The following is a 14,109-nucleotide window of genomic DNA, read 5'->3' as shown; positions in this document are numbered from 1 at the left end:
GTAACGATAATCTAAATGGTCCAAACAGAATGGAGTTAAACATGATTAAATAGGTTAAACAATCTTTTAATTCATCATTTAGTCTACAAGAGAATTACAACCACCACATTGGCGCCTATATAATTAACATCGTAAATATATGAAGTGGAGTGAGATTTAGTTTTCTTCCCCAAAATATTATTTGCTAGAATACTTATTTTTTACATGCATAAATATGTAGTACTTTCTAGCATATTTTTTTGTAATATAGATTCATCATAAAATAATACTTGAATAATACCTTTTTTTTTTGCAAAGTTTCACCTTATAAACCGTTTGATGTCCCAAACGGCCAAACGACTTATATCTGTGACTGAAGGAGGAAATGCTAATCTTACGTACTTTTTCACTAAGAGGCACTAATCAAAGCCATTTAGAGACCTTTAGTACCGAAAATGCCATATATCCACAACACAGAAAGTATATATGGTTGGGCAACTGATAATCGCATCTCGATCCACTCCACTGTGTAGCTAATCTTCTAGCACTTTACCAATGCAAGAAGACAGAATCATGTGCTGGCAAAGGATAGAAAAGTCCATGTCACTCTTTGAGACCTCGAGAGAAGATGGAAACAGACACAAGAATCCATTGTACCTGCCCTCTCTTATCCAAACCGTAGAATGTGGACAATGGATTGCTTGTTATCTCCAACCCGGTTGAAAGTTACGGTGTCTCGTCTGAGTTGTGTGGCCACTTGAAAGCATTCGTGAACATTAGCGTGTAAAGTGGCTGTTCCTAGCCCTGTGTCAATCATTCATTTTGTAGTCACAGTCCTTGTAAACCACCCTGCTTCTGTACCAAAAAACTGCTGAACTTCTGGTGTTTATGAGCTTGCAAGAACTGTGCATGAATGAAAATGGTGGGGATCCTCCCCCCCTAGTCCTAAAAAAACATTTTTTTTGACATTTTTACACACCACTGTTATGCTCTAGAATAGGAATATCAATAGTATGTTTGTACCTAAAGGCTCGTTCGCTTCGCTGAAAAAACAAGCCGAAACACTGTTCCGGTTGAGTTGTTGTGAGAGAAAAATAGTGTTTCGGCTGAAAAAAACAAGCTGAAAAAAACGGATGATAAGATAAGCGAACATGGCCAAATAGTTTACGTGACCTATATATTATTAATATATTACTAGCTAGGTAGAGTTCTTAAACTCATCGAGTCCATAAGGCTGCGTTTCGATTACCTTGGATTTGAACCAGAAATTATTCTAGCTTTTCAAAACTATACAAATTAGTGAACCATTTTCAACTAGAATCATTCTAGGGACTCAATCCAGAGCGGCCGAACGAGCCATAAATATACTAGGGCATGCTTCGGACATGAAAGTTTCACATGATGAAGCAATACAGTTTTTACAGAAATATATGTATTTTTTTCCTGCACTGTGGATGGGGCTTAGCTACTAGCTTCTTTTTTTGGTGTGCCATAGACAGGCAACTGAACAGCTGCAAATTTTCAATTAAGGATTGTTCTTAGATACCACACGACGACAGTTTCATTTTAGTATAAAACTTGATCCAGAAGCTGGTCACCAAAGAGAAAGAGATGCCCCCACTGAAAACAACTTTTCGTCAAGAACTGATTTCCAGTGCCCGCCTCCAACCATACGAAACGAGAATCCAGGAGAACCTATCTGCCCTCATCTTGACAACGCTGGGCAGGGTTCTGAAGCAAAGCAAAAGGCGCGCACTTTGGACGAGCAGGCTGAGGAATCTCTCTTTTAGCCACCACGCACTGATGATGCACCTAAAAGGAGGAAAGGCAGATGATACGACAAAGGGATGCCCCCCAGAAATGCAGAATGTGGACTGCTCTGGACTCTGGCCAAATTTTAAAGAATAGCATTATCATCAGTGCTGAATTGGATTCCTTGATTGGTTAAAATGTCTCTCCAATTGCATGAGAATGGCATTGTTTCGTGCCTTTTCTGTGATTGCTACCCGGCTAGTGGCTAGGCTACCTCGTCCTTTCCCTGCTGATTGCGCAGAGGCTTTTTATCCCTAGGAGAAGTTCAGGCAGTTTTTTCCTACTACAAATTGGCTTTTTATCCGTGTATGTTTGAGAACTAGTGCCAACTGCCAACGTTAACAAGTGGTAGTAGTAGAGATCTACCGATCTAGATCCCTGCGGTTCCCTGTGCCGACCTGAGATGACAGATGAGCAAGGGGCTAGGGGATTTGGTCAGAGACACCCACACACACAAAAAAAAAAAACACCACGCTCAGACATTTCATAACCTTCTAATTTACTCCCTGACTACCTGTGATAAGCAGCAAAATTCTTGTGACATCATAGGTGAAACGTATTGCTTATTATCCGATCCTTACTAGAGAGCCAATAGTTTGAGCTTAACAATTTTAGTACAAGTACACAACTAATGAACTACAATGCAAAGATTATAGTTTCCAGCATTACTGCTCTAGCAAAAATATACACACTACATAATAATAAAGACATCATAAGTTTCAGAAAAAAATAGGTGCATAAATAGAAAACGGGAGGGGGACAAAGAAACATCCCATCGGAGATGAGTTTTCCCTGTTTAAATCTCTGTTAGGAAAAACTTGGCCTCGTTTCTCTAATAGGGAAGTTCTCTCGGAGAATCGGAAATGTAGACCATTGATTTGATCTCTCTATTCCTTTTACCAGTCCAATGCAAGTTTAGAAAAAAAAATGACACTAGCTATACCGTGTCAACGAGGCTGGAGAGGCTGGAGTAGCATGGATCCATACGCCGTGTGGAAATTTGTCACCCCAATTCAGATAGGGTCCAGCTTCCTGAAGTCAAGAACTGATGATGGAGGTTGCAAAGGACAAATCGCATTCTTGGCCGTACCTAAACGGGGGCTAACCTATGGCCCTTCCTAATCCTCCTCTCTTCCTCTACGTGTCCGAGAGAGAGCTGCGTGGACGCATTTCTCAAACCATATTTTTAGGACCACTACTAGTCGCTGCGTTTGGTCAGGCCAGCGTGATTGGCTCGGCGGATGCAGAAAGTGTCTGACGTGGAGGCTGGAGCAGCAAAGTTTCCAACGTGCCGTTCTTTGGTATAGCAACTGGCGTTTATATTATCACAGGCGTTCAGAATCTTGTGAACATATCCGCAAGATTCGCCAGCTAATCACAATGGAGGGTGGCAAGACCTGATAACATATAGAAAGTCCGGTCCTTTGACGCAGTAGGAGCGGTGTGTCTACACATTGTTTATTGATCTTTGTTCATGTCTTAGTATACAAAACACAAGAAATAGGAGCGTAGTAGTTGAAATCTCATGGCTATGAAAAGGCGTACGTAGATGTTGCTATTACAACAACAAAAATGCATTTTTTTCCCTTTTGACCCGACCTAGCTCTACACTGACTAGCTTCTGAATGTCACATGTATGTATTATTACACCATTTCCCAATCACTGAGTGAGCATAAAAGAAAAGGCTGGCCTCTGATATTTCTTCACATGGAGAACAGAGGAAGGAAGCAAGTGCAGAGTACAGATCCTGTAGACCTGTACTGCAATTGGATGAGGACCGATAGAAGTGGCGATAAAAAGGGCTGCTTGGCCAGTTGCCAATTTCCAGCCATTTAACTCATTTCTTCTTCTTCTTCTTTTTCAAAATGAAAGTGTTTGACTTTTGCCATCGAAGCAAGAGGGCCGGGGGAACGCCATCAAGTCTCCACGGGGCGCACCAGCACCAGGCCACCAGCACATCGACCTGCGCTGTATCCTTATCTTTCTGCCTAAGGGCACGTTCGGTTCGCACCGGATTGAGTGATGGAACCGATCCGACCAAAAACGCTGCTGTATTTTATACAGCTAAGCATAACCGGGAACCGTTCCGGCCAGGAACGAGCCTAACCGAACGGGCCCTAAAGGTGTTGTTGGCTTTGACCTCTCCTCCTTCCTGCCTATGCCTGGTCCCCCGATATTTTTGACCCTCTCTTTTGCCCAACTATTCTAGTTGGTGCAGAGTCACCTTGTGAAGACTGAACAAAAGGCATGTAAACCCACTGGCTGGTGGTGCTTGTGTCACTCGAAGACTCACAATTGCGCGTCGCCATATATAAATTCTTCTTTGGAACGCTCGAATTTCACGACGTCGAAAGATCAGGCGATCCAACAGTACTCGACACTTTCTGAAATCATGGATTTCTGCTACAGAAAATTTCAGCTTTGTAGTCTTCTCAGAATCGGAGTAATATCATCGAACAATTTTGAGACTACTCTGGTCAGTCCAGTGGAGCAGATAGCTGAGACTTGAGAATCTGAAACATTTTTTAGGCCGTCGTCGCGTGAATTTTACCGGAAGCAGACGATGTGAGCCAATCCGGAGGCCATCTGGGCGACAGGGACGGGTGCACGAGCCACACGGTACTCAGCACCAATCCCTTCGCCGATCTCTCCTCAGATCTTTCTTTCTTTCTTTCTTTTTCTTTTTAGTCCTGTTCGCTTGATTTATAAGTCATATTTTTTCAGCCAACAAACAATATTTTTTTTACAACAAATCAGCCAACAGTATTTCAGCCATAGCTTATTAACCCAACGAACAGGGCCTGATCGGTTGATTGGAATCTTGCCCAATCTTTAGCGATGGACACCGACGCGACGCGACGCCACGCCACGCCACGCCACGCGCGCTAGAATCCCGTGCAGCTCGACGGGGACGTCTTTGTGCTCTGCTCTGCTGCCTCTATTCCTCGCGTCTCTCGGTCTCAGGGGCCATCAGCTTTCACATGAGAACCAGAAAATTGGGTCATCAGCTTCACTCAAATCGCCAGCAAACACGAGGATAAGAAACCTACCGTTCATGTTAGCATCACATCGAGACTTTTGGCAGTTTATGTCAGCTTCGCAGCAATTTATGAAGAAATCCGACCAAGACAAAAAAGAAAATATAAATGAATCAAGAAGAATTGGAGATTCGATTGCACAAGGGCATGAGGAGGACGCTTGAGTTCGGTCCAGAGTCTATCCAAGAGTCCAGTGACCCCACCTCAAATGGACGGATCCCGGCAACCGCCACCTGACTACGACAATGACAGGAGACCACGCCGCACAACCAAACAGCTAAAACAGAACAGACTCCGACCTTACAGATTCACATTCTGCCCGTGCAGTGTGTACCCCTCGGAACCGAAAAATCCCGGAATCTGACCACAATCGAACGAAGAAACTGAACTACCCGGTAGATGGTGTCAGTAGGTGAAAACAGTGCAAATAGCGTTACAGAAACGTTGCAACGTTGACCCACTTTGACATGCCATCCACATGACGAAAACAGCTGCAGTTTAGGTGACCCATACAAAATAACCTGATGTCCTCTAAACAAATGGAGGAGCAAAGCAACCAGTACCAAGTCAGTGGGAAGAAACAGAAAAAAGTGGTTGCACTACTGCTACAAACTTCATCCATATCAGAAGCTAAAAGGATGAAAGATTCACTCAAAAGTGGGAAACCCTGAAATCCTAAGAGACAAGCGCTAGTGCTCTCCTTTGCCTTTACGGCTCCATGACCACTAGTGCGTCATTTGAGGAGACCAAACAATATCATCCCCAACCCTGAGCATAAACATGGTGGCCCATAAACTCAGAAAGAACGCACTAGAAGCCACACAGATAATTTTATGTCCCTACATTTTCAGAGAGCGCAGAGCGGCTAGTAAACAGTTGATAACTTCATTAGACATTGAGGAACCTACTTTACTGGTAATGTTCGTAAAGTGCCATCGACTCCCACAAGTTAAAATTTTCACACCACTCACACAGCTCCTAACTGTTCCATGATTACACATTCTGCAAAACAAAATCACCCAGCCTTTTGGGTTTTAGAAGATCTGGATGGCAGGTTGCTACTTCGTCTTGGTAAAATGAGGGGCAAGCAGCTTCGAAACAGTAAAGCCGGTGAACGTTTCAACTCCTAATAGGTCCTTCAGTTTCTCATCGCAGATTATTTTCCTCCGATCAGATGGATCCTACCACCATAGAAAGGAGGAAAGCAATTAAAAACAGGATTGATATTATTCAAAGGAATAAGCACAAGACATAGGAAACATAATGATAGGATTAGTTCAGTCTTCCTTACTACTATTTCCACAGGATCAATCTCAATGACTATGAACTCCAAATAATTCTGGGGCACGTGCAAATACATGAAATGGTGAGCTAAACAAACAGAGAAACAGGTAAACTCCAGGGCCAGATTTGTTCAACTCAATCAGTGCCTTGATTTTCTAGCCCAGATTTATTCGATTTGAAATGTTTAGTAAAAGACTTTTCCCCAGGGCTTTGTTAATTGGAATGCAAAGAAGAATGCAGCTCAGCAGCACCAGTGCATCACTGAGATTGAAATTTAGGAAAACAACATTGAAAATTGGTTGGACTGGAAACTAGCATCCAAAAGACGGAAAATACAAATAATATAAAATATTCGCCATCGAGACCACCTTTTTCTTTTTAACAGATCAACTAGTTAACAGTTTAACACAAGAATAGACATGACAAAATTGTCTGTGGTGCACTGCAAACAGAAAATTTCATCTTGAATTAGGCATCTGAATAGTTGGAATGGATTAAGGTGAATGGACATGGAGCTCATCGCTTCATCAGGAGATGCAAGTGTTGGTTTTATAATCCTTTATCATGATCGACAGATAGCTCTTTCAACCTGGCCAGTTAGTGAGTGTGCTTGTGCTGAAGAAGTAGAAATAGCTTCTTAAGAAACATTGCAGCTTGCTGCGGAGTGGGTGTAGAAACTGACTAAACTTTTGTTGGATTGTGCAAGTGTGGTATCGACATATTGTTTGACATCGATGGAGAGTCAGATCACAGTGGTGTGGCATTTTCAACAAATCACCTTCCAGAGAGATATTAAGGGAGTGCAATGGAGTAGCTCATGAATTAGTTCAATTAGCTAGATGTACGATGCATCGTGCAGTGTGGCGGCCATAAGCACCAGTCTGTATTACAAAGTTACTCGAAGCGAATGTAGTTTTCCTGAACTAATCAAGTAGTCCCTTTCCCACACACACAAAAGAATGAGTTAGAAGATAAAACAAAAATGGAGAAGTGCATATCCTACCAGCCTATATATAGGTTGAGACAAGGGATGCAATCCTACCTTGTGGCTGACACCCTAATGACAATGCATCTGCAGAAACACCCCTGATATTATTTACGAGAACATCACCGATTGCAACATTACTTCCTAAGATTTGATCTTTGTGTTGCTACTGAGCTGACGTTCCTTGACTGTTGCAATATACTCCCTAAGTCCCTTGATAAATCAACTTCTAGAGTTGTCCTAAGTCAAACTTTCTTAAGTTTGACCAATTTTATACAAAAGAGTACTAACATCTATGACAGCAAAAGAAGTATAGTATGAAAATATATTTCATGTCATATCTAACTATACTAATTTTGTGTCATAAATATAAGTTTTTTTCTATAAATTCAGTCAAACGTAAAAATGTTTGACTTAGGACAACTCCAGAAGTTGATTTATTCAAGGACGGAGGGAGTATATGGCAACAAATGCCTACATATTCAATCATGAGGCATGCTAATTCTTGCAACAAACTTATAATGGCACACAAGGGTACTTGGGTTTGGCTATTCAGTGATTATTTGAGAAGACAAGCTCACAGCATATCTCTTATAATCCGTACTTTTCAGCTTGTTTTTTCAGCCGGAACAGTGTTTTCTCTCACAACAAATCAGCCAGAACAGTGTTTCGGCTTGTTTTTTCAGCGAAGCGAACGGGGCCTAAAAAGGGTGAATTCCTCTACCTAGACCAATCATACATCAGTCTGCTGAGTTATGCGCCACTTATTTGAATGTCCAACAAGTGACACTAGGCATGAGGCTGCAGAAGAACCATAGAATGGTTAATGGTAAACTAACACTTGCAAATACAATTTGGTTGGGTTGTGGCCCATGAAAGCTCAAACCTACAAGGCTATAACGCCAGTACTGTAATAAGGGTTTTGAAAGTCTGTTTTCAATAATTTCCCAGACCTTTGCTGGGAGCCAGGAGACATCTCACTGCATTCTGTTCTCTTATTTTCTTTCACAACAGTTTTCAAGAAGTCCAACATAACATGTCAAAAGTGCCCTAGAATTTTCCATCCCTGCTACCCACAGGGATTTTTCCAGTTACTGACAGTAATGGGCTGGTTGCTGCTGCAATTTAGAACTCTGGCTATTGGCCATAGTGGATAGGCATACAGCCTATTTCTGGAAGGCGACTGAAATAAAAAAAGGGCCTGAAAGAAAATAGAACTCGAGTATTAGCTACTCTAGAGCATCTGCTGAGGTGGCTTCTACGCATTGCCTAGTGAATAATGAATAAGAATATAGTAGTAGATTATACAGTACTTGCAGATGATCTAGACCAGGGTAATAAACTATATACTAGGAAGTTGTTAGCCTTAGCCCTTAGCAGGGCAGTATCATTCACTGCGTAACAATTTCATGAGTTCATATGCTCTATACTATTTCATGATAACAGTGGATCCAAAAGTTCTAGTTTCTCTGCCCTCATATAGCTCGAATTCCAAATACAACCCCACATATAATAATTACATAATGCAAGAGTACAATAAAAAAACAGCATATCATATGGTATGCATATTCAATCATGAAAAGAAACCTTAAGGTTCACAAAAAAGAGTCTCCAGCTTGAACAACTGAACCACTCTATCAATATGTATTGATAAGGCTAAGCATTTCACATTGATGGTAAAAACAGCAACGCGGTATCCAGGGGAAGGAATTTACCTGTAGGTTGTTCTCTTTTATGTAATCCCACATTTTCTTCACAACATCAGATCGTGATAACATGCTCTCACCAGTGCCGATAAATTTCACTAAATCGTCCGAAAGTTGAAGGGGCACAAGAAGACCAGATCCAGCTCCTGAAGAGCCACCCTTTTGCTTCTTTCCTGCAAAGGATATTTCATCAACAGGCTAGTGAGAACAGAAACTCATGATTGTGTGAAGACACATATATATGTCTAACCTTCATTCCTGTCTCTCTTTTGTGGCTTCTCTTTGGGTGTTGATCTGTCAGGAGAGACAGGACCTGGCAAATCATAGTCAAATTAGTACTTTGGAGCTAGAACTGGTGAGTGTTAATAAAATAGAGATAGGTTAGCCAAAACAGTTGATAAAAATAATCTAATCATCATGGGGCATGGAACATTGAGCTCATTATTTTACTCTTGTGCAAACATGTTAAATGGCACTATGCTTAACTAAACCAATAAACAAAGCTGGGAAACAAACCAGGAAGAATTTAAGCTCACATGAAATGTTTTTTATAAGTGTCCACATAAAGAGTTTTTTAATGGCTCACATGAAATGTTAAAAAGGAAATGAACATCTTTGTCGATAATACAGCCTTCCTTGTTCATTATTTTCCTTCTGGGACTTTTTCTATGTTCATTTCCTTTTTAACATTCCACAGCAACTCTACTAGCTCCAGACATGGAGACTGGTACACACAGAATTAGTGTACAATGGATCAGTACCCTCAGAATTCAATGGCCAGATATGCTTGGTCAAAGCTTTATTCATTTGGAACATATCAATCGAATTGACATTGAAGATCTTCTTCAATCTCTCATCGGGCAAAATCTTCCTCCTATTGTTTTGGTCTTGCAGATTATTTTCTCGAATATATGCCCAAAGCTTCTTGACAACCTGAAAGCAAACAAGCACAGCAAGAAAGAAGTCAGTGATATTATCCTCTTCATGATTAATTGGTATCACTCATCCAATGCAAGATAGACATAGGACAGTAATCAGGTAACGGTGTTTACCTCTGTCCTGGCTAACTCAGAGGCGCCGACAAACTCTTGAAGTGCCGGGGAAAGACTGCATAATTTTGTAAAGCCACCACCCCTTTTCTTGCCACCATTACCCCTATTTAACACGATGTGATTATACAGAAAGAACCAGAATTACCAATAAGAAAAGTTGTGCACATGCGTAAAGTAAACCTGTTTAACAGTTTAAACTGTCAAGAAATATGACACAAATATGCATGCTGTCATGATAAGTTGGTTTCTAATCTTATAAGCCATGTAAGACTAAAGTTCCAAAGTAACTATAAGCACAGGAATAATGGTAAACAAAGATTCAGGTGGGTAAAAACTGAGAACAAATATCTATAATAAACCCAACGCCAACGGTATTAGAACTACAAATGTCCCACATATTTAAGAAATACTCCATTGTGATCCTGAATCCTGAGTTATCAAAGAATATAGCGAAAAAAAGGAATGAAAAATGAGAATCGAATTAAAACTAACTAGTATGGATGATAGCCACTGATAGGCTATCCTGTTAATGAACTTTAAAGATACTAGTACCAGGAGTACGATATTCCATCGTAATCAAAATCGAAATAACAGTTCGTTGAGTTTGTGGAATTAACAAACACCAGTGCAACCTTTCAATGTACCATAGTAAAAAGGAACAGACATGAATACAACATTCCATAACTCATGTCATCTTTGAAGATATCCAAGCAAATCCAAATAGCTAAGTTTTCACACTTCATGTCATGTGTTGGGATTTATTTGTGGATGAGATAACAAGAGATAGTTGTGGCAATATTCTGGGCATCTCCCTGAACCTTGTCAGCGCTGCTGAGGTGCTGGGATCAACTACTGCACCACCTAGGCAGGGCTGAGGAGGAGACTAAGATGATGAATTGAAGCTTGGCTGGCTTGCATAATGCCATTTAGGGATAAATTTCCAATCTGACTTGGGCTCCATAAAGAAATAACTTTCCAACACACCAGTGATAAGATATGGTTACCAATCTCAATCTAAAATTAGCTAACTTAACTCTGGACTGGTTTTCCGAAGATGCAGCGACTTTGTCAGACCTACTGTGCCTAGCAGAGGTTATGTACCCCACATGACATCTCCAGCCCTTATAAGGGAGAATATCCAGCGCACACAGAGTGTAGTGAGTCCGGCGCACACAAGAGTGCAGTGAGTCCCTTTAGGATGTAAATGAAACTACTCAGAGGGTACAAAAAGCAGGAGTGAAATAGTCACAGCATGTCTACTTTAGGGCTTGTTTGGCTGCACAACAATCCATCATAATCCACATGGGTTGGGCGATATTAGGGTGGAAAATTAGTTAATTTCTCACCCTAATGCCTCCCAACCCATGTAGATTGGGGTGGATTGATGTGCAGCCAAACAAGCCCTTACAAGGATATTATGCTTCATGAAGAAATTAGCAACATTCATGGAGTTTAGCACAAGAAATTCACCAAATGGGTTGGGAGATAGTTGTGGCAATATTCTAGCTTGCGTGAAACATAAAAATCTACGGAAGCCGGAAGGTGGGAGGTGCGAGAAACAAGACAGAAGAACACAAATTCACCAATCTCGCACAAGAACAATCATTTCTAGACCATCCTAATTAGGCTATGCAAGCCATAAACCACAAAATATGCAAGGACAGGTGCTTCTTTTGGCATTTCCATGACAAATCTGGAAGTAAGAAAAACTGAGTCACATAAAGCAGAAAACACCATAAATCAGCTGCTAGATTGCACTAAAGTCGAATAAAATAAAATAACCAGCTTCATGCGGTAAACAAGCAATACCAAAGGCACGCGACATCTTACAATATCCGGGCCAAAAATCACACCACCGACGCTAAACAAACAACCATTTCCTACTGTGCAATCCAGAATCCTTCAGGAAGGAATGCCGAGCTGAACCCTCGAATCCCCATCACTATTCGCATCGACAATCACACCACAAACGCACGGTGCCATTCCCTCACGATTCGCCCAAACGACGCATCACAGAATCCTAAACGAAGCAGCAAATGCAAAGGGAGAGAGACGGAGAGCAAAAGCCCCTCACCGCTGCTTCTTCCGGGCGCCGCTGCTATCCCCATCCTCGTCTTCGTCCTCATCCTCCTCTTCCTCATCCTCCCCCTCGCCCTCCTCCTCCACCCCCTCTCCCTCCTCCGCCTCCGCCTGCGGTTCCTCCTCCTTAGGCACCGGCGCCTCCTCGGGCTCCTCCTCCTTGGGCTCCTCCGGCTCGGCCTTGGCGGCGACCTCGGCGAGGAAGAGGTCGACCTGCTCCCGGATGAAGGCCTTCTTGTGGGAGAGGTCGGCGCCGAAGTCCTCCTCGAGGCGGCGGCGCAGGGCAGCGGTGGTCGTGGTGTTGAGGTCCGACGACCGCAGCACCTCCTGCAGCCGCTCCACCAGCTCCGAGTCCGACACCATCGCCGCCCGGTCGGTTTGGGAGTCTCTGGCTGGCTGGCGCACGGGTGCCGGGGTTTCGCCTGGTTTGGTTTGCGTGGGCTGAAATGCGGCGGCTTGCGGGCGTTGGGCCGCCCAAATACACCGTCACTCACGTCATGTGCCTCGAGTGAGAGAGGGGTCTGTTGCCTTCTCTCTCTCAATGTGTCGTAATTCGTAAATGCTGCGATCGTTGCTGTCTAGTAGCACGTGACCTATGGCTACTGTTATTTTCACGTCCCAAATTATAAGACGTTTTATCATTTCTAGATTCATAACTTATACTGCGTATCTAGACATAATATAGGTGCGTAGCAAAAAGCTATGAAACTAGAAAACCCAAAACATCTCGTAATTTGGAATGGAAAAAGCATGTTTCATGAATAATTCACTTGATAGCAATATATTTACTTAGAATTTCAATATTGACAAGAGTATATGTAAACAGATTAGATAGGAAGTGCTTTGATTCAGACATGTTAGGGTAACCTATATGGAATTGTTTCCATTACGTAACAACTCATTGGCTTTGTCCCTTCTAGTGAATTAGTTGCTATCCCTGTATTTTAAATTATAAGTTATTATGTTTTTCTAGATACATTGAAGGATAGGTCTAGAAATCATGTCATAGATTTAATGATGTAGTGCATCCCTTATTCTATCTTAACGATGTGGCAGCTGATGTAGTCCTATGTGATGTTTTTTTCTAGCTATGATTTGACAGGCATGGTTAAATCTTGATATATATTATTGCATACTTACCTAGCATTAAATGGTACTACCCCCTTCAATCAGGTAGTGAAAGAGTAAACCATTGCCTTGCAAGTGGGCTAATGACATTGTATCATCATTAGATTTCAAAAATAATCCACTTGATTGCACTACATCCATTGTAAATTTGGGTGGCAAGGGTGCCTATGTTAAGATGAAACTTAATCTTCATGTCATGTACCAATCTTTAAGTAACTAGATGGGTTAAGGTATGCATCGCTTAAAACAACACGGTGAAAGCCCTAGTTTTGTTTTGGATAATTGATAAAACCTATGGACTAATCCTTGAGCCAAGTGTGTAGACAAGAGAGGATGGTCCAAAGCCAAGTGGTGGAGCTAGATGATGGTCAAGGTGATGGTGATGACTAAAAGAGATAATCAAGTTCTCTAACTTGGAAAAGAAGAAAGAGAAAAACAAAAACCAAGTGTTGATCAAGGCAAAGGTATCAAATATGTTTTTATTTTGGTGATCAAGACACTATAAAGAGTGTGATCACATATATGATCGATAGCCATACTATAAAGAGGGGGAATCTTTGGTTAAGTGGTTATCAAGTGCCGCTAGGTGAAATTATAATTGCATATGCATTAGGGACCTAGTGTGCTAACAATTAACCCTTGAAAAATACTTGGGAAAATGCTAACACACATGCACATGGGTTATACACATTGTGGTTAGCAACTTGGAAGCAAGGGTGGAATGTTTGAGAAGATAGAAAAAAAAGAAGGAGACTGTCTAGGACCAGACCCTAGCTCTGCCAGGACGGGACCCTAATAGGCCAAGTCCGGTCATGCCCTGGGCAGAGGCTGAAGGGGCCAAGTGATGACCGGACCCAACGAGAAGTTGTGATCGGACCCTGTTCTCAGAGTCCGGCTGTGCTGCTCTGTGTGCGGTGGTGACGTGGCAAGGACTGGACCCAGGTGCTGAGTCCAGTCAGGGTACACCAGACTCGGTCCGAAGCACTCGGGAGCTCTCTGTTTGTTTCTAGACGCGATCGGACCATGCTTGACTTGTTAGGACCGG

At 42.1% G+C, this 14,109-nt stretch overlaps 1 protein-coding gene across 1 annotated transcript; it reads right to left on the bottom strand.

Annotated features, from left to right (window-relative positions):
• Positions 1 to 5,693: 5,693 nt before the first annotated feature.
• Positions 5,694 to 12,386, bottom strand: LOC136538016 (upstream activation factor subunit spp27-like). Its single transcript, XM_066530000.1, has 6 exons — positions 11,932 to 12,386; positions 9,858 to 9,960; positions 9,567 to 9,738; positions 9,056 to 9,118; positions 8,815 to 8,978; positions 5,694 to 6,011 (listed from the first exon to the last, which is right to left on the bottom strand). The coding sequence occupies exons 1-6, from the start codon at positions 12,297 to 12,299 to the stop codon at positions 5,889 to 5,891; spliced, it is 993 nt and encodes a 330-aa protein (XP_066386097.1). The 5' UTR covers positions 12,300 to 12,386; the 3' UTR covers positions 5,694 to 5,888.
• Between the last annotated feature and the right edge of the window lie 1,723 nt (positions 12,387 to 14,109).

Source organism: Miscanthus floridulus, chromosome 2, assembly GCF_019320115.1.
Source record: "Miscanthus floridulus cultivar M001 chromosome 2, ASM1932011v1, whole genome shotgun sequence".
In the NCBI taxonomy this organism is placed as follows: domain Eukaryota; kingdom Viridiplantae; phylum Streptophyta; class Magnoliopsida; order Poales; family Poaceae; genus Miscanthus; species Miscanthus floridulus.
Note: the sequence above shows the minus strand (reverse complement) of the source record. Positions and strands in the feature narration are given on the sequence as shown.

Excerpts from the sequence above, each read along its gene's own strand:
- LOC136538016 (XM_066530000.1), bottom strand. The coding sequence starts at position 12,299 with ATGGTGTCGGACTCGGAGCTGGTGGAGCGGCTGCAGGAGGTGCTGCGG. Across the intron at positions 9,961-11,931 it reads GGCGCCCGGAAGAAGCAGCG|GGGTAATGGTGGCAAGAAAA; the intron begins GTGAGGGGCTTT and ends CGTGTTAAATAG. Across the intron at positions 6,012-8,814 it reads TAAAAGAGAACAACCTACAG|GATCCATCTGATCGGAGGAA; the intron begins GTAAATTCCTTC and ends CTATGGTGGTAG.